General features: G+C 45.3%; 1 protein-coding gene across 1 annotated transcript; it reads left to right on the forward strand.

Moving 5' to 3' along the window:
- The first annotated feature begins 3,028 nt into the window (after positions 1-3,028).
- Positions 3,029-3,964, forward strand: LOC138514578 (olfactory receptor 5AR1-like). The gene has a single exon (XM_069630035.1). The coding sequence runs from the start codon at positions 3,029-3,031 to the stop codon at positions 3,962-3,964; it is 936 nt and encodes a 311-aa protein (XP_069486136.1).
- The last annotated feature ends 17,066 nt before the right edge of the window (positions 3,965-21,030 follow it).

The following is a 21,030-nucleotide window of genomic DNA, read 5'->3' on the forward strand; positions in this document are numbered from 1 at the left end:
CAGAGAACTGGGGCACTCCAGCTCTCAGAGCGTTAGCAGGATAAACAGTTAATTTCTAAGGCAAAGAGTAAAAGACAAATTATGACTCAAGTACAGCAATCATTCACTTTTCCCTTTTTATTTGAATATCTGAAATCAAAAAAAATATTATACACAAATGCACATTACACAAAACTACAATATAATGTAGCAAGGACATCTCTTCAGGACCATATGAATATAACATAAATTAAGCACACTAATATAACACAGCAATCGTCCAGGCATATATTTCAAACCCAACCAATTTTAGCACAGCATCCAATGTACACATTAACTAAACCTTTGCCCATTTTCAATACCCCTTTCTCTTAGTTATCTATTTATATATTTGTAAAGTTCCTGAATGCTTTGGGCTCATGTTCCTGCCTTTCCTTGAATATCATTATACAAATATATGTGTCCTCTTTTACCCCTTTAAACCCCAATTTGATATTTTTAAAATATTTACACCTATTTACCTGCTATGTTAATTCTATTTAATATGTAAGTGCTTTATTTTCATACCACCATCACATGTCTCACTCCCTGCTAGACTCAACTTGCTCTAGCCTTTTCACCACATGCTTCGGGTGGAAGGTCTTAATCTGATTAACATGGACAAATTGTTCCACTGCCAATTCTCCCTCTTTTCTAGCAATTCTGTAGACCACAGGTGAAACCTTATCTACAATTTTATATGGCCCTTGTCATGCTGCAAGAAATATTGGCTTTTTATGCTTACCTTTCCCAAAGTTAAATTTGTAGACCTGCTCTCCTACCTCATATTCTCCCACGAATGTCTTCCTATCGTAATATGACTTTTTAGTGTCAGTGGCTTTTTCCAAATGTTGCTGTGCAAATGCAAATGCAAAAGCATATTCAAAGTGCTTTCTCAGTCCTTCCACATGTTCATGATTTGTGAATGCATTAAGAAGGACCTGTTTAGTTGTTATGTAAAGGAGGTTTTCTGGCCAAACCATTTTCCTACCGGTCAAAAACCTGTGGGCTGATATTTGTTGCTCTAGATGGCATCAACCTGAGAGCCATTAATACAACAGGAAGTCACAGATCCCAGCTAGCTCCTGCTTCAGCTACAAACATTTTGAGCATGTCAACTATTGATCTGTTACAACGTTACACTCCCCCTGAAGAGTAGAGTTGGTAAGAAATGTCTAGCTTCCTCTTCATGCCCAAGATTTGCCACATGTTTGTCAATACTGCACTAGTGAAATGACTTCCACGATCTAATTCTATTCTGTGATGTAAACCAAATCTTGAAAAGATTTGATTCACAAGTAAAGTGGCCACCGTTTTCGAACTGCAGTCTGGAGCTGGAATGCACTCCACCCATTTAGACATTAAACAAATGACCATTAACATGGGCCTGTTTCCTCTTGCTGATCTTCTGACAGGACGTATAAAATCGACTTGTAAATCGAACCATGGAAGTGTCAAACCTCTTTTCATTAAAGGTGCTCTATGAGATGGTGACGCAGGCTGAAACTGTGCATGCAATAATCAATCTCTGATGTAGAGTTCAACCTCCTTTGACATGTGTGGCCATTTTCTTTCCATTTCATGGTATTATTTGGCCTTGGACATCTGCTTACATTCACAATCATTTGGTAAAATGGGCCTATACAAAATTATATCAATGCTACATATGGTGATCCATTCTTCTTTGAAATGTATGTCATATCACAATGATATCGTAACCATATCTATTTATTTTTTTTTAGTTTACGGAGGATCATTGCTTTGTGATGCCACTTCCTGTTTTCTCAAGGGCGGAAATGTTCTGTGCCATCACTTCCCATGATGTCACTTGGGGCGGTTTCAAATGACATCACTTCCTGTGATGTCATCAACAATCAAGGGTCATGTGATGTCACTTCCACTACCCATGTCATATGTTGGGTATGGATAAAGTCATGAGCATGTACAGTGTGGATTACATGTACTGCCACCCTTTGGATAGAGAGGAAAAGTGCAGATTGATTGCCTTTAACCATTTCAGCAATGGGGTAAAGGAAATTAATGTGTTAGAGGATGCTCTCTGAGACATGAGCTTAATTGATGGTATCTCAGCAGTAAATCTGCAAGATACCACCAAATGGATTTACCGTTACCACCACCAGGTCAGGCAGAATCACCACCAGATTACAAGTGGTGGTATGATGATGTTAGCACCCATTTATGGACTCTATGGGACAACATGGGGATTTTGGCAGAATTACCGCCAGTGGTAATTCTGTCAAAATGGCAGTTTTTGGGGTGGTAAGGTGGTGGAATTACCTCCAGCATTTTGCTCCAAGTTTTTCCTCCACCTTACCTCCAGGAGCATAGTACAGCAGTGCTGTAATGTGGCGGTTATGCCTCTGCATTAGCACGATTTTTGGCCAAACTCATATTGAGACCATAGACTCTCATATTGCAGTAAAAAGATAATTATACATGCTCTATTTCTAGCTAACATTTCCAAAAAGATGAAACAAAGTGAGCAACCACTTTCATAGATTATGGTAACAGCTGGCCAACAACTTCAAGATTCATTGGCATCTGTCCATGGTTTTAAATGTCATGTATTAGAATCAGGTTGTTCATAGGTGCTCTGAAATAGCAGCAGGGAAACATGTTAGCATGCCACAAAAAACAAAAACGAATCAAATGTATATGTATTCCTATTGTGTATATGTATTCCTATTGTGCATCCTCAGACCCTCACTCATGTAGCCTCTTTAACCTTGGATGACCTTGCACTTATGCCTATAGCGGAAAAACCCAAATGATCTTTTACTTTTGCTTGAATGTTGAGATGTTTACACTCTCCATCTGCCTACCTTCTACATCTATGTATCACATTTTGGTTTGGTTGTATTTCGATTAAACGTGGTTTCACAGGTTACACCTTTATGAAATTGAAGCATTTCTATGTTACTGGCTGTTGTTGTTTACAATATATGTCATCTGTTTTTCAGCGTTCACCTCAATATACTAACAACTCTGAATGGACAAGCTCAATCAAACATCAATCCAAGGTTTCATTCTCTTGGGACTAACTGCTGACCCAGACCTTCAAACCATACTTTTCATAGTTTTCCTATTCTTCTATTTGATAACAGTTCTTGGCAACATTGGCATCATTATATTGACAACAATAGATTCCAGGCTTCACACACCTATGTACTTCTTCCTCAAAAACCTCTCCTTCTTGGATCTCTTCTATTCCTCAGTTATTGCGCCCAAAATGCTCTTTAACTTAATATCTGGGAGGAAAGAAATCTCATTTTTTGGATGCGCTCTGCAAATGTATTTGTTTGGCTCATCTGTGACAGTAGAGTGCCTGCTTCTAGCTGTGATGGCATATGACCGATATGTGGCAATTTGTAATCCACTGCTTTACTCTGTTGTCATGAACAAGAACATGTGTGTGCGGTTGGTGGTCTCCACCTACAGTGCAGGATTTCTGAGTGCCTTGATACACACCATCTCCACTTTCTCCCTGAGCTACTGTGGATCAAATGTGATAAAGCATTTCTACTGTGATGTGCCACCGCTCCTAAAGATTTCTTGTTCAGACACAACTTTAGTCGAAATCCTCATGTTCCTGTTTGGTGGACTAGCTGAAATGACATCACTCTTAGTCATTCTTACCTCCTACATGTCAATCATCTCCAGCATCTTGAAGATTCACTCCACCATCGGCAGAAGTAGAGCATTCTCCACCTGTGCATCCCACCTGACTGCTGTTTGTCTGTTCTATGGCACTATCATTTTTATGTATTTGCGTCCGCCTTCTGCATATTCCCTTGAACAAGACAGAGTAGCTTCAGTTTTCTACACAGTGGTCATTCCCATGATGAATCCCTTGATCTACAGTCTTAGAAACAATGATGTTAAAGGGGCTCTGAAGAAAGCGTGTTTTATTTTCCAAAATAAATGACTCTGCATTTAAGGTACATTTACACATCTCAATAAAATCAAAATTGCCCACATTGCACTTGAAAGAAAACCATTATAAGATTGTGTTTTATTGGCTGTCATTCTCTTTGTGAAAACTACAAGGTGACGATCAAAATACAAGACCCTTATTCTAAGGATAAGACCCGGTGTGGGATCAAGACACAGTAGGAGTGCTAGTACAAAGTTAATTACACCATGAACCGGTGTGTTTATATTATGTCTATAGTGATATGTTAGTTTGCATTATTATGCAATGTGGTTAAACCATAATCAATATTATTGTACAACAAATTATATGTCAAAATACATGAAGATTATTATATTTCCAAACCAGGCGAAGTCTGCACAAATACTAATATTTAACAGCTCCAAAAACAGCAATTCATCACTACGAACCCATCTTTAAAAAGTCCACCAAAAAAAGGGCAATAAGACTGAAGGGCAATGTCAGTAACACCTATTGGGGCTGTAAAAAAATAACAGGGCAAAATGCAAATGCCAATGCTATTAGTACAGTAGATATCACCTGAGAAGAGGACACCCTACGGTAACAAAGGATATATACGTGCTGGGCAGAGCATACCAAGAAAGCTATGCCACTTGTCCCTAGTAGCATGGTTTAATCTTCCACGTCCTAAAGGACACTCTGGTAGGTATCTGACCAGACTACTGACACTCACAGTGCAGCTGCTGCATTGGTTGTTTCTGTTATTCTCTGTTGATTTGTGGACACTCCTGGAGCGTAGCAAGCATTTAGTATGAATGTGATTGTACAGCATGCATAGCAGTAACTATGCATGTGTAAATTGACCAAATCTTTCACAATGTATTGTCTCATAATTTAGAATAGCATCAGTTAATAGCACATTTAGAGATGATCTGGGGTTAACATACTTCATGGTAAGCATTGGGAGTCAGGACATTTGAACTATCATTACAAATCCCGCCTCAACACCTGATTGGTCTTTAAAGTGAATATCTATAGAGTGCATCCTTGCTTTCGGGGGTCCTAGGACACGTTTTACAAACTACTTCTCCAGGCATTCAACATCAAGATACAGGTGTAATCAGATTGCACATGCAATCGCCTTTTTTGAAAATGATGATAGTAATGATTATGCACCAATAGATGAGTACACATCAGCACCTGTGCACCCAGAGAGAGAAGTCGCAGCAGGGTACTTAGGAATGACCGCAAGATAGTCAGAATGCACTGATTAAAGAAAGCTCAGTTAATGATAGACACAAGCCATGTGCACGAAGCTAGCAACCTAACTCCTAAAGATGGCACGAGAGACTGAATGAAAGCTAGATAGAATGTGATATAAAATTAACATGTGCATTACTTGGGGACAAAGGCACCAGCCCGTGCACAGGAATTAAAGACAAGAGTCAAAACAAGCAGCAACATCAGATCGAAATAAACCACTGACGTGTGCAGTGGTAGAACCGCTGAACAACCAGTTCAAACACTTACTTCTGTAGTTCATGGTTATGTAGTAATCCCACTTCTTGAAAAATAAAGCTCCAACACTGTATCATAGCAACTGCATCACGGGACACAGGAACACCAGTATCAGAGTACATATGTCAATGTTATATCTACATGTGCAATGCATTCCAAAGACATGTAAATCACTGCCGTGTGTACCTTTCTGAAGGGGACAGTGGATGCAGCCTGAGGCCATACCTCACCATCCTGGACGCAAATCCACAGAACAGACAAGAGAGGAAGCACAACAATGCATACCAAAGAACAAGAGATGTGATTGGGGGCTTAATAGGGATCCTGAAGTAAACATGTCAACCAATGCATGCCTCAGGTGGATACCTACAGTACACACCTACATTTGTCTGCCAGGTCACCCTGACAAGCATCAACTGCCACAAACTTGGTTTCCATTGTGCCATCCCATTGGAAGAACTAGATGTTGATAAATGCCAAACCAGATTATTTGTGAAGCATGGATGCCAACATAAAAAGGTGTGATAGAGACATGAAAACAGCAGATTAACGATTATTTTGAATGGTCTGCCATCCTGTGAAGCACATTTAGGCCCTGTACCACCATTTCAGAATTCTTATCACATCAGAATGCCTTGCATCATTTTGCTAGGACTGTAACAAAACCAGAGGACAAGGAGTAATGTGGATCACCGGCTGTTATCTCACATCTCTCTTTATTCTCACTGTCCTTACTGAATTAGGCAGGGATGCCGCATTTTGTAAGAACTCTGATGACTTGGAGGATGATGAATAATGAGGATTATCATCGATAACCTGCCATTTCCTTAATAGTAACATTTAAGAATGGCATTCAAAATGAATTATGAGAGTATGCAATATGATTGCCACTCTCATCACCATATACAACTGACACAAATTGCCACATTATTCTTAGTAGGGTATTTTGCGAGTGCAGACCTAGCTTCAGGAAGCAACAGAGAACTTTAGTCAAAGGGGACAGCACACAGTGAGGGAAGCAGAGATCGAGGGAGGCTGAAGCTAGCAAAGGGAGAGGGGGAATTTGGGCAATTAGGCAGGAAGGGGAGGAAACAGTGTGAGCAGATCACCCGGTCTCAGTTAGGTGGGGAGTTGAGGGTATGTCGACCTAGGTGTTAGAGAGGTGCCATCCTTGATTAGAAGACTCTTGATTTCCTTCCTGAAATGTATAAAAATTAGGAGGGGCTAAATCTGGTGTTGACAGGAAGGAATGTCCAGAGACTGGGGGCATGGGTAGAGAAGCTGTATCTTTTGGTTACTTCCTTCCTGCACCACAGAGTTCAAGTCTACACATGTCCTTACTTCTGGTGGACCATAGGACTCCTGAGATGCTGAGTTTCTTAGTGAGATAGCTTGGAGACTTCAGGTTGACAGACTTGCAGATATTTAAGCAGGACTTGAAGATGATACATGCTTGCAGGGGGGGGCAGTGGAGTTAGATGAGGGTCAGAGTAATGTGGTCACATTTGCAGAGTCTTTTGATGAGTCATTCTGCAGCAGGTAGGACACATCTCCGGGGCGCCAGGGTACTCACCTGAAGGCCTTCCAGAATTGTATTTCCACCCTCCAGATGAGAGAGGCCCAGTCTTAGACAAAAAAAGAAAAAGCACATGCCACACCCCATGATACAAGCTCAAGATTAAAAACAAAGCCCAACGATTCCAAGATGGCCGCGAGACGCTAGGCATCATGACCACCGAGCTCCAGACCCCAGAGGCCCTGCAAGCCTCCTGACTGATCAGCAGCCATCGCCAGGCGATCAGATCGTGGTGCACTTGCAATTGTTGTGTGTTTGCGGGGTCACATAGCACCGAGGCAGATTTAGTGCGGGCAGATCAGTGGCACGGCGGGCAGCCCTCCCCACCCCAAGTGCACGGTGCCTGCACCCAGCCTGGAGGTGCGGCTGCAGAGACCATCAGGACCCCTGAGCAGATTTCCGCTCTGATACTCCCTCTGTGCCGCCGGCCCCTGGGAGCCTCGAGCCTCAACTCTCGGCGGTGCCTGTGGGTGCCGACTGTAGGACCCTGCGGTCGGGATCTGCAGTGGCCCGCGGGGGTGAGAGGGGGTCTGCACCATGGAACCTTCCTGTGTCGGTGATTCCAGCCGTCGAGGGACCGGACCTGCCCGCAGCACCTGCAGAGCAAGGCGACATCTGTGGACCTCCATGAGGAGTGGACTGGGTAGGCCCCGCGATCAACTTCCTGCCATCTCGCCCGGGTGCCTTGCCCACTGGGGGATCCAGCAGAGTTCCGAGGGTGCTCTGGGGGACCTGCAGCATCCTGTGAACTGCAGCATCCTGAGCCGGATCTGGAGATTGAGCAGCAGAAACCCATCATCCATCAAGGTACGTGCTGCTGCCAACCGCCGCCGCTCTCACTATCTAACCAGCAGAGGACTTACAACGCATCTTGGGGGCCCTCAAAGCATACTCCCTGCACCTTGAAGCCTTGTCCCCTGTATTGCGGGGCCCCGCACTGCCCACCCCCCCGTACTCCCTCTCTTGAGCCCATCAGGTCCACACACAGGAGGGCCTGGGTTGTGTGTAGTGGGCCCCTCCCGGAGCCCTGCTTTGCCTCTGGGCCTGCCCTTATCGGTGCTACCGTTCCTCTTTGGCACATCACTCGGCGTTGTGCAGCTGTGGCTCACTCCTCAATAAGAAGTTCAGGGGCACCACGTCTGAGGGACATAGCTTCACGCACCCCCTGGATCAAATACTGCTCCCGCCTGGAAATCTGAACACTGCCTGGAGCGCTGCACCAACGGGGGAGGGAGATCTGGTCCCCGTCATTAACTGTGCCGGGGAGGTGCACCGGGAACAGGGGTCTAAGGAGACCTTCCGGACCCCAAGAAGAAGATCCCATTACCTCTCCCTCACCCCCCCTGCAGGGAGAACTGGCAGTATTGCTCCAACAGAAGATGCACTGCCCGGAAGGACCACACCGGATGATCTCTTTGTTTGCAGGGTCTCAAGACCTCTGCGACATGTCCAAGAATAAGTCCAAGGAAACCCAGCCCCCCCATAGACCACCAGGTGGGCGCAGGAAGGAGCACTGGCCAAGATATGGGCCAAGGACACAGATGACCTCAAGGGAGCACGCTCCAGTGACTGGTCTGTGGTGGATCCTCCAGCGGAACGGGAGTACATGGAAAAAACGGTCACTCAAACAATGCTGAACTACCTTATGGTGGACATGCTCGAGAAGATCATTACTGCTGGCCAAAAGCAAATGGATGCTACAGAGAATTTAGCGGAGGGCCTTCAGGAGATCAAGAGGGACATAAACAAGATAGAGGAAAGAGTGGACATGAACGAGAGGGTGAACCAGGACTTGGCTGAGGATGCGAGGAAGACTGAATCCCTGTTGGACACTCTGGGGACAGCTACATATAACCTGGTGCTGCAGGTGGAAGACTTGGAAAATCGCCTAGGCGATCGAATATCCAAATTAAGGCTCTCCCAGAGGACCCCTAGGGCCAAGATCTGTCCCAGATGGTAAGGGGAATCTTCGCTAATCTTCTGGACGAAGAGGGCTCTGAGGATATGGTCTTCAACAGAATACATAGGGTAGGACCCAGAAAATCAGACCCGGGCGCAAGACCAAGAGATGTTCTGGTGGCGATGCACAGTTATGTCCTGAAAGAAAAAATACTCTCGAAAGCACGGAAGGCTGGCCAGATTACGTACAACGGAGAAGAGATATCATTACACCAGGATTTAGCCCAAGCTGTCGGAATAGAAACAATATTATGCCTCCTATTGTAATAATTGTATGTGTATTGGCCTACGCCAAGTTGTCTAAACATCACGTGCGAACAAACTCCACGGCAAGGTCTTGACCTTAGAGAAATTAATGTAAGTCGCCATCTTGGATTGAGCCGCCATTTTAGGTTCTCTTGTTATGTAGAAGTCACCCTGAACATCAAAATGGAGGCCAAATGACATTCTGAGTAAGATTCTGGCCGTTGTGACCTCCGTACAACTGAATTATTAATATGCCTGCAGGCCACTTGTCGGGGCCGCGAACTGAGACCTTGTCCTACCTTTGACCTATATGTAAATGTACAACTATATCAGTGAAACTAATCGAAATGCATATATTAAAGGATTGACCTGGCAAGGAACCCCAAGACCTGTTTTGCAGAATGGTTAACCCGCAAGAGGGTTGGCCCAGGGCTGGACAAACTGTATAAAAGACCCGGGTATTCCAATATGCGCTCTCTCACTAACACATCGAAGCCTCGTTGAAGTTCGTTATGTTATTCTGAGAGCCGAATAGCTATCCGTTTGCCAATTGACTTGGTAACTGTTGTAGCTTCAAATAAAGCACTTGTATGTTTCTTTGTAACCTGTGTTGGTGTGTTTTTTTTTTGGCTTCCCGGCCTCATTTTATTTTTCTGTTTCCACAGTTGGCACCCGAATAGGGACCCTCAAGATTGATGCCGGATCATTGAAGGATTGACGCAGGCTATCGAACCTGGATCGGACGGTGTGATACTGCGGGCCCGACCGAACGAGACGCGATACCTCGGCAGCGCTGCACGATCCGATCCTTGGACGATAGTCGTGTGGTCTGACACGGCATCTTGACGAGGGTCCATTTTTTGAGGCGGGCAGATTTGTCGAAACCACCAAACATAAGGTCAAATTCGTTAGGTAAGTTCTTTGGTAAACCGTACGGTCCTCCTTAGGTTTGGTCAGGTGTAGTCGTGACCCGACTCTTAATTTAACCCTGACAATTTGAATTTGGCGTATTGTATCTGCAGACACAATTATTGACCAGGTAACACCAATTTTTTGTGAAATGCCTGGGAAATTGTCTAGCTGCTTTAGGGCTCTGTTCCGCAGCGATAGACAATCTTTGGAATTTAGCTGCCCGGCACCCCAGGAGGGGTCGCCGGCGTGTACTATGTACTGTAAGCATGGCATTGGAAGTATAGTATTTAATGATATTTGGCACAGACAAACCAGACATGCCTCCGAATTTCAGTGGCCAATCATGGCAGTTTCGAGATCCCCCGTATTGAATACCTAGAATCGGTCTTGCTAAAAAAGAAGGCCAGACCTGCAGCATTTGATGTTTTGCAGAATTGGAAAAAAGAAGCGTTGCTGCAGCTTAAAAGTAGGGATAAACATGCACGCCGTCATAAAACAAATGCCGAAAAGGCGTTGTTATATGATAAGGAAAAACATTCAGAGTCAGTCAAAAATATGGATAGGGCTTTCTCACGCGGTATCCAGAAAATCTATCCCTCTAAAGATTTCCATGTTTCCGAAGAACTTATTGATAAATTGTTAAACGAACACAGGCCTGGTGCCTCTGCGCCACCTCCGTATGATCCTCTCCCTGGTGCTTTGCCCATTCCTGCTGTTATTCCTGCTGTTATTCCTGTTCCCCCTGTACAACCTATTGTTCCTATTCCTCTAATCGTTGTTCCTCCACCTATCCTACCACCCCTTCCTCTTGCGCCGATAGTTGCACCTCCATTGAATTTGCCTGCACCTCCGCTCCCGGGTGGTTCTGTACTGACTGAAGTTGATCAGGGTGTGGGGTCAAAGATTGCTACTCGAAATACTGTCCCTGCAGAAAAGAAGCAGGAATTATTTGCATGGGCTAAGCATTGTATGGAGAGAGGTGATCAAGCTGACGTTTTCTCCACATTATCAAATACGGGCAATTTTCCCGAGAAAAATGTTTTATTGAAGGTTTGGGGACTCATTTATGTGTAATGTCGGGTAGATTACATAATACAGATCTCCCACAAGGGTTGACGGATCTAAATACTTTAGCACTTTCGAGGGACACAGAGGAGAAAGTACATGGTCATGTTGAGAGGTTGTTTGAGTATAGGAGGGACTTAGAAAGATTACGGGATGAGGACGGTGAAGACGACAGTATGTATGTACAGAACAGGTTCCTTCCGTGTCGTAGATCGGCATTTGAGGAAGTACGAATTTGTACCAAAGATGCGATTCGATGGATCTCGGATTCATCGATACCGCCGGATGAAGTATATGACACGTATAGTCAGTATACAGTAGAAATGCAGAGGAAGGTGATTCAGGTAATGGTACAGTACCTGCAGGATGAATGTGTAAGGAAGAAGGTTAGTTGTCCTATAGAGTTATTGGGTATTTGTAAAAGGGCTTTTTCGCCCGACACTTCTTCGGCTGCCTTAGCGCTCGACCTGGCTCTGTTGCTCAGTAAGCGGTCGGAGTTACCTATATCTCAGTTGCCAATGAGAGAGGTTCCTCCGACATTTGTCCCAAAGGTTGAGATTCCCGCTAACGCTGGGACAGGTGCACCCGCTGTGGACATCCCTGCACATTATGTATCGCAATTTGTTCACGTCCCGTTTTCGCGAAAGGAAGTGAACACTATTAGACAATCAATTCCCGATATTAGGAAAAACCCGACAGGATTCTACAAAGAGATAGAGTCCGTTTTACAGTCCTCTGTGTTCACCTTAAGTGATATCGACTTGCTATTCCCTGTACTCCTGCCCGTAGATTTATGGAAGCAGGTTCGAACAATAGACGATGTGCCAGGGTTGGGAGATACGTGGGCTAACATACCTAGGTTTGATGGGGAAAGACCAGCTGGTGAGAAACCACCTCAGGTGATACTCACTTTGCCTGATAGAATTGTCACAAAATTGAAAACCATAATTCCTGAGAAAAGAATTATTTGGGACAAGCTTACGGCCTGTGTTCAAGGAAAATCTAAAGGTGCCACTGAATTCTTTAATCGATTCGAACAGGTATTCTCAGACTTCAGTGGACAGGACTTGGGCACAGAGTCTGGGAAAAGGTTGTTTGTGGACAAATTTGTATGTGGATTGCTGCCTGACATCCAATCACAGATTATGTCCTCTGAGAGCGCTTGGCAGGCGAAATCCCAATCTGAAGTTTTGCACATGGCTCAGTATTATGAGAACCGTGTTAATAATGAAAAAGAGAGAATAGAGAAGAGGAAAGGAGATTTGAAGACTAAAGTATTGTTACAACAAATTGTTAGAAATCCCAGAGGAGGTAATTCACAGACCAGAGATCAGTATGTTCCAAAAGGGAATGTTCCCTTTGGTCCTGTGAATATTAATCAATGTGCCTATTGCCACCAGGAAGGTCATTGGCGTGCACAGTGCCCCGTCCTTCGACAGAGGTCAAACAACACATTTGGGAGTATGGGTAGACGACCTAGAGGTCGCCCCGGAGTGGGGGGCCCTGATAGAGGTCAGTTCTCGCAAGATCCTCAGCAACCTTTTCCATGGAACAATCAGACTTCGAGTGTGGACACGAGAAACATATTTGATCACCCTTCTGCTGCCTACCTTTCTGAAGAGCTTCCTTCTGATGACATTTTATTTCGTTAGGATTGCCCGAAGCAGGGTTCGGAACTTTCACCTATTCCCGTTAATCAGAAAGGTCCCTACGTTGAATTGTTAGTGGGGAATAGGAAACATCAGTTCTTGATAGACACTGGAGCACAGAAGTGCTCCATTGATCATTCTCGGGTTCCAAACATTCCACTGTCAGGGCAAACTAATGTTTCTGTAGGGTTTTCTGGCATACCAGTTGCTTGTCCGGTTTCTTCGCCGGTGCCTGTTTCTTTGGGTCCCTTCACGGACCACTGTCCATTCCTCTTGACTTCAAACTGTGGAGAGAATTTGCTGGGGTTAAATCTGTTGAAGAAACTAAATGCAGTAATTCATTGTTCCTCTGACGGAGTGCGACTGACGGTTTCACCACAGCAACTTCCCAGTTCTCAGTTTTTGACTCAACCATTGCCTCCTGAGTTTAGGGTTGTCCCAGAATGTTTGTGGGCGGTTGACGACAATGATGTCGGGGTACTACAGGTTGAACCTGTTAAAATAGTTTTGAAACATGGAGTTAAACTACTACGCATTCCGCAATATAAAACATCAGTTGAGGGCGGGCGCGCTTTGAAGTGCATTGTCTCCGATTTTGTGCATCGTAGAGTGATCGAAGAGATTGCAGGTAGTTTATGTAACAGCCCGATTTTACCCGTGTACAAGAAAGGCGACAATGCAATCCCATTTCGTTTCATAATTGATCTACGCGCTATTAATAAAGTTGTCGCCCCACAATTTCCAATTGTGCCTGATGTGACAACGATACTAACAATGATCCCTGCTACAGCTACTCACTTTAGTGTTGTGGATCTGAAGAATGCTTTCTTCAGTATTCCTATACACAAGGATAGTAGATATTTGTTCGCGTTCACCTTGGGGGGGCGTTCGTTCACATTTACTCGTGCACCTCAAGGTTATACTGAAAGTCCAAGCATTTATTGTAAGCTTTGTAAGAGCAGCTTGACACCCTTGAATTGCCATCTACTTGTACACTGCTTCAGTATGTCGATGACTTGCTTTTAGCTGCAGATTCTGAAAGTGCTTGTAAAGAAGGCACTGTATTGTTGCTCATTCATTTGGCTGAACATGGTCATAAAGCTTTGCTTAAGAAATTTCAATATTGTTGTCAGGAGGTCGCCTACTTAGGCTATCTCCTGTCAAAGGAGGGGAGAAGATTGACACCTGAAAGAATAAAACACATTTCTGGCATGTCTGTTCCAAATACACAGAAGGAAGTCAGAGCCTTAATAGGTATGGCTTCTTACTGTAGGCTGTGGATCCCGAACTTCTCACTAGTGATAAAACCGATGTTGGCCTTGACGAAGAAGGGCATTTCTTCGCCGCTGCCATGGAAGTCGGAACATCAACGATCATTTGAGCTTCTCAAAACCGCGTTATGCTCTGCACCGGTTCTGGGTACTCCAAATTACAACAAGGCCTTTGTGTTGTTTGTGCATGAATGTGATGGATGTGCTTTGGCTGTGTTAACACAGGAACACGGAGGGAAGAATAGACCGTGCGGCTACTACTCTTCCGCCCTTGATCCTGTCGCATGCGCTTTGCCAAGATGTTTGCGAGCTTTCGCTGCTGCTGCCGCGTCTGTAAAACAGAGTGAGGGAATGGTCCTAGGCCATGATTTAATCCTGATGGTACCTCACTCTGTAGATGTCCTATTGAATAAAACCCAAACACAGCACCTCACCTCTGCACGGTTGACGAGGTATGAATTAACTTTGTTTGCCCCTCACATTCAAATTAAGAGGTGTTGTGTTCTTAATCCGGCTGAACTTCTACCTTTCCCGCAAAATACTGTTTGCGGTGACGAAGAATCACATGACTGCCTGTATACTACTGAACAGGAAACGAAGGGCAGGATAGACCTTATAGATACTCCTTTGGGAAATGCGGAAGGGGAGCTGTTTTGTGATGGCTCCTGCCTCAAACTCCCGGATGGTACATCTACAGCTGCCTATGCCGTTACTACATTGCGTACGGTTGTTGAAACTAAGAGAATTCCGCATAACCCTGCGCAGGCCGCAGAGATTATAGCGTTGACGCGAGCTTGTGAACTCTCCGAAGGGCATGCAGTAAACATATATACTGATAGCCAGTACGCATTTGGGGTGGCTCACAACTTCGGGAGGCTCTGGTCGGAAAGAGGGTTCCTAACCTCACATGGGACCAAGATTCAGCATGGCCCCCTGATAGTGCAATTGCTTTCGGCACTCTCGCTCCCTAGTCCGTTAGCGATCATGAAATGTGCAGCGCATCGTAAGGTCATAGATGATGTGGGAAAAGGGAACGCTTTTGCTGACCAGATAGCCAGGCAAATGGCCACAGACCTTAGCGCAGACATGTATGCTCTAAGAGAAACAAAAGATGCCTATGTAATGGATGAGGGTATTGGGTCTGTGCGAGATATCCAAGCTGATGCCACGATAGAAGAATCTAAAAGGTGGGCCGAAGGGATGGGGAAACTAGATGACGATGGGTGTTGGGTGGATAAATCGGAAGGGAAATGGTTGCTCCCTGATTCATATGTGCTGGCGATGGTGACGATGGCACACGGTCCTACGCATGTGTGTGCTCAGCAGATCACGAAAATGTTAGAACAAGTCTGGGTAAATGATAACATTTTGAAGATCGCGCAGCGGCATGTTCAAAATTGCATGATATGCTTACAGCACAATGTGGGGAAAGGGACAGTAACTCCAAGGGGTAGTTTTGGGCCTCCTTCTGTTCCCTTCGAGGTCATCCACTTTGATTTTATCGAGATGGAACGGTGTAACAATCTAAAATATGTCCTTGTGATCATTTGTGCTTTTAGTAAATGGGTTGAGGCTTTCCCCGTTAAGGATGCTACTGCCATGACCGCTGCGAAGACTATGGTAAAGGAATTCTTTCCACGATTTGGGCTACCAAAAGTAATTTGGTCGGACAACGGTCCCCATTTTGTTGCAGCAGTAATTTTGCAGATATGCACAGCGTTACACATTGAAAAGCGATTTCACTCGGCTAGACATCCTCAAAGTGCTGTATTGGTAGAGAGACATAATGGTATCCTAAAGACTAAGCTTGCTAAAACATGCGCCGGCACCAAACTGAAATGGCCGGATGCCTTACCTATTGTATTGTTAGCCATGCGTGCCACACCTCAAACTAAGACTGGGCTCTCTCGATTTGAGGTAGTGATGGGGAGACCTGCTAATATTTGGGGTCTTCCGAAGCCCAAATCCCTGAGGGAGGTTGAAAATGTATTGCTTGTAGACTACTGTAACCAGTTGACTAAAAATCTGTATCTCATTTATCATCAGGTTCAATCAGCTTTACCTGTACGGTTTACGGGCCCAGGACACAATATTCAGCCTGGAAGTTGGGTCCTGGTGAAGGCCTACGAAAGGTCTTCCTGTCTCGCGCCTCGCTGGCGGGGACCCTACCAGGTGCTGTTGGTCACCCAGACAGCAGTGCGGGTGGCTGGAAAGAAGCATTGGATCCACGCGACGCATGTCAAGAAACTTCCTCACCCGACGCCACACGTTACAGAAGAAGCAGAACCCCTCGCTGATGCTACAATCTCAGATCCTGGATTAGCAAATAGCGCTGTGAGTGTGTCGGAGAATCTCTCTGAGTCCGTGGAGCTTGGGGAACAGTCCATTTCGTCTCCACACGCTTTGGAAAGGTCACTTCCGGAAAACGTTGTTTCAAGTTCTGCGACTCCCATCGCCTCTGATACGTTGCTTCCCTCAGGAAGTGACGTTACCTTATTTCCGGATCAAACAGTATCGGGAATCATCAGGTACGACCTTCGACGAAGAAAATAGAACTACGGCATGGGTTTTGCCTGTGCATCCGGAAAAGAAAAGAGTCATTGAGAGTTTTGTTCTTGCAAAAGAAAGTTTTTTGAAAAAGAAAGGGATTCTGCTGGTTAGGGCTGGGGAAGGACTAAGAAGTCGCGCGACAGTAGTGTTGCCAGCAACGAACATTGGGGTCGTCGATTGAGAAACTACGATGCCTGCCACCTCCACCGCTGCTGCTCGCATTGGATTTGTAAATAAGGGGGTGACCAACTCGGACAATGAACAATGTGCCTGGGCTCCAAAAACGTATTGCTGTGTTGTGTTAATAGTAATTGGAATTTGTATAGTTACTGCCGTGGGACTCTGGTACTTCGAAGAAATGTATCCTCTAGATCCTCTTCTGCCAATTGAAATTGTACCTACTGCCTTGACTCCCTCTGTACACCTTCATACTTTGTCACCTAGGGACTCCCAGCATAGACGAAAGTACCATAATAACACTTTAATGATAATAATGAATTCAACGCATGCCATTTTTAATAAGAGTAATTGCTGGATTTGTACCCATTTACCGCAACATGGAAACAAGGGGCTAGGATGGTATATTCACCCTTTACCTTTATCGACTGCTTGCTATGCCTCTCTTAGAGCACTATTCTTTGGCCGTTGGAATGATAGCATCTCAGGGAACTTTGATGGAACTAATTTAAATAATTTTGAGAAACGTGAATTGACTCCCCTGGGATGCTCGCTTTTTGCAAATAGAAGTAAACCTAATGTTGCTTCTATTAGGCCGACTGATAAACTGTCTCTTCCTTTCCAAACTCTAATTTCCTTTAAAATGGCTACGATTGGCAATAAGGACGCTGTGCCTCCTTCCTACTTCATTAACCATAGCCCCGATTCAGTCCCCTTCTGTGTACAAAGAAATGGCATTCGGTCAATGGGAGATTTTGAAGGTTGTGTGAACATTGTAAATTTGACCGAGGAGAACAGGCCTCTGTATGTTGGGGGGCCTGTTTATTTCGTTTGCGGTAGTACAGTATTTCCCTGGTTGCCCAAGGATTGGCAGGGAACCTGTTATTTAGGAATCCTATGGGGTATTCATAGCTAGTACATTGGAAGTTTCTAAGGCTCGCCCACGGCGGGACGAGAATGGAGATACCCCTGGGCAAATATTGGGAAATATAACAAAATCAGTTGTGCCATTTTGGGGACAGATAGCAAATTCTGAAAATATTAGGGGGCTAGCAAGAGCACTGGAGCGAACCATCAACCGGACCACGGATATACTCTACAATATGACACTGGAACAGAAAGCAATAAGATTGGTAGCGCTCCAAAACCGGATGGCATTAGATGTCATTCTGGCAGAACGTGGTGGAGTATGTAAATTAGTGGGGTCCGCTTGTTGTGTTTTCGTACCAGATTCCTCACCAACAATTTTTAAAGCAATACAGAACTTGCACGTCCTTAGTTCAGAAGTACATGTTCCTGTGGGAGATTGGAGTATTGGTCCTTGGTTCTGGGATTCTCTACGATCCTGGGGTTGGAAGGTGCTTTCTGTTATACTGGTTATTTTGGGAATCCTGCTATTCCTTTGTTGCTGTATCCAATGTCTACCTAGTATATGTGCAATGCTAGGGGGATGTTGCGCTCAGGCAGTGAGCACGATAGGGCACAAAATGTATGGCTCAGATACAGCATCTAAAGAGTTTGTGTTACAAGAGGTTCTGGTGGACGACCTAATGGCTATAGATATTACAGATAACGATTCAGGATGTATGGACGACAATGCATGGAGTCATTTACGAAGACATTAGAAATGATATTAGCACTTGGCATAGGCCAGAAGGAGGGTTTGTCGGAATAGAAACAATATTATGCCTCCTATTGTAATAATTGTATGTGTATTGGCCTACGCCAAGTTGTCTAAACATCATGTGCGAACAAACTCCACGGCAAGGTCTTGACCTTAGAGAAATTAATGTAAGTCGCCATCTTGGATTGAGCCGCCATTTTAGGTTCTCTTGTTATGTAGAAGTCACCGTGAACATCAAAATGGAGGCCAAATGACATTCTGAGTAAGATTCTGGCCGTTGTGACCTCCGTACAACTGAATTATTAATATGCCTGCAGGCCACTTGTCGGGGTCGCGAACTGAGACCTTGTCCTACCGTTGACCTATATGTAAATGTACAACTATATCAGTGAAACTAATCGAAATGCATATATTAAAGGATTGACCTGGTAAGGAACCCCAAGACCTGTTTCGCAGAATGGTTAACCCGCAAGAGGGTTGGCCCAGGGCTGGACAAACTGTATAAAAGGCCCGGGTATTCCAATATGCGCTCTCTCACTAACACATCGAACCCTCTTTGAAGTTCGTTATGTTATTCTGAGAGCCGAATAGCTATCCGTTTGTCAATTGACTTGGTAACTGTTGTAGCTTGAAATAAAGCACTTGTATGTTTCTTTGTAACCTGTGTTGGTGTGTTTCTTTTTGGGCTTCCCGGCCTCATATTGTTTTTCTGTTTCCACAAAGCAACCTTATTCAAACGTAGAAAAATGGGCCCAATGCTAACCTACTTAAGGGCTCAGGATATACGGTATAGGTAGCTGCACCCCTTTGGCCTGACTTTTGACTGTAAAGGAAAGTCCCAGAAAGTCAATACATGCAAACAGGGCCTGACCCTCCTGGGACTGGAGGAGGAGGGCCCGCCGCCGCCCTTCCCGTTCCCTACTCATCGGACGGGCTGTAAATCATGGGAGTGTTCTACTGCCCGGTCTAAAAAATCAAAGAAAAGTGACGCCCGGCCACACCCACGAGGACTGCCGACAGGGAAGGAACAGGAATCTCAGAACTGATGAGAGCACCACAGTCGCTGTAGAGGATGCCTGGGGAGGGCAGAAGAGCATAACATACGATAGTCACGGCCACAGCTTTCCACTGAAGTACACAGAGGGGCCTTGTGGGGGGAGGGAGACTCATACCTTGGAATGGGATCGGGATATCCCGCATTGGACTGGTTGGGGGGCTTTCTGAGGGATGACTCTCAAGGTTTCGATTCAAGGGGGCAATAGGCCTGTTTTCCACCCTGCCTGGGAGGAGGGTGGAGGAAGGAGAGGAGGGGGGTTCGAGAGACACAAAGCACCAGAAGTGAATCAGAACTTAGGGCCCAGGTGGAACGAGAGAGCCCCAGAGAGGGCAAAGATATTATATCGTGGGGGTCCGAAATCAGGCCAGATCTCTCTCGCACAATATGGCTATTACTGGAGTGATCCAGATCCTCTCTCTCAATGTCAATGCCTTAAACTCCCCAGTCAAACGCAAGAAACTAGAGCGCTACATCAGGCGTGAACGGCCCAACATTGTTGCATTGCAGGAGACCCACATCCGCTCTTTAGAAAGGGGGAGGGTCAAAATATGGGGTTACTCTAGGTCACTCCAAGCCACCCAATCTGACAAGAAAGCAGGGGTCCTGTTGGCTATCAAGGACGGGTTAGACCTACATATTACAGGGAAGGACTCTGGCGATCAAGGGAGATACCTGGCAGTATCTCTGGAGGGCAGCGGCCAGGCACTCACAGTGGCTACTCTATACGCCCCAAATACAGCACAGGATCCCTTTATTCAAACTGTTTTAGGAAAGCTTGAGACCTTCGCCAAATCCCCTATCATCCTTACCGGCGATTTCAATATAGCGTGGGACCCAGCTAAGGATAGGAGTGCGGGGGGGACTGGCCTGCAGGGGAGACCGACTCAGGAACTAAAGGGGAGAATTGCTAACTTGACTTTAGTGGACGCGTGGAGGGAGATACAAGGAGAGAAAGAGTTACACCTTCTATTCGCACACCCATCGATCCCATTCATGAATCAACTACATTTGGCTCTCAGCCACTCTCCTGGGAAGGGCTCTAGATATCTCCATAGGCACCACAGTTCTCTCTGATCACGCTCCCTTAACCATAACCTTGAAAGCGAGGGGGAGACCCCCAGGCCTGTGGCAATGGTGCTACCCGATACCACTTTTCAAAGATCAATAATTGGCCCTGTGAGGTAGACCAGGAATAGAACATTTCTAAACAGACAATGTGGTAGGGGACACAACACTCCAATTTAGGTGGGACGCCTTTAAAGCTACTTTGAGGGGCACAATAATAGCAATTACAGCAAGAAGGGACAGGGAGTTGAGACTCAAAGAGGCGCGACTAGAAGAACAACTTGAAGGGATAATGGCTAAAATGGGAATAAACCAGACTCCGGCTACCAAAAGAGCCTACAGGGCAATCCGTGGCCAACTGGACCTGATCCAGACTCGAGTGGTGGAACGGAACCTACTATATCTCAGACAAAATTCTACATTAAAGCCA

This window comes from Ambystoma mexicanum, chromosome 12 (genome assembly GCF_040938575.1).
Source record: "Ambystoma mexicanum isolate Mex_15411 chromosome 12, UKY_AmexF1_1, whole genome shotgun sequence".
NCBI classification, from domain to species: Eukaryota; Metazoa; Chordata; class Amphibia; order Caudata; family Ambystomatidae; genus Ambystoma; species Ambystoma mexicanum.

Excerpts from the sequence above, each read along its gene's own strand:
- LOC138514578 (XM_069630035.1), top strand. The coding sequence starts at position 3,029 with ATGGACAAGCTCAATCAAACATCAATCCAAGGTTTCATTCTCTTGGGA.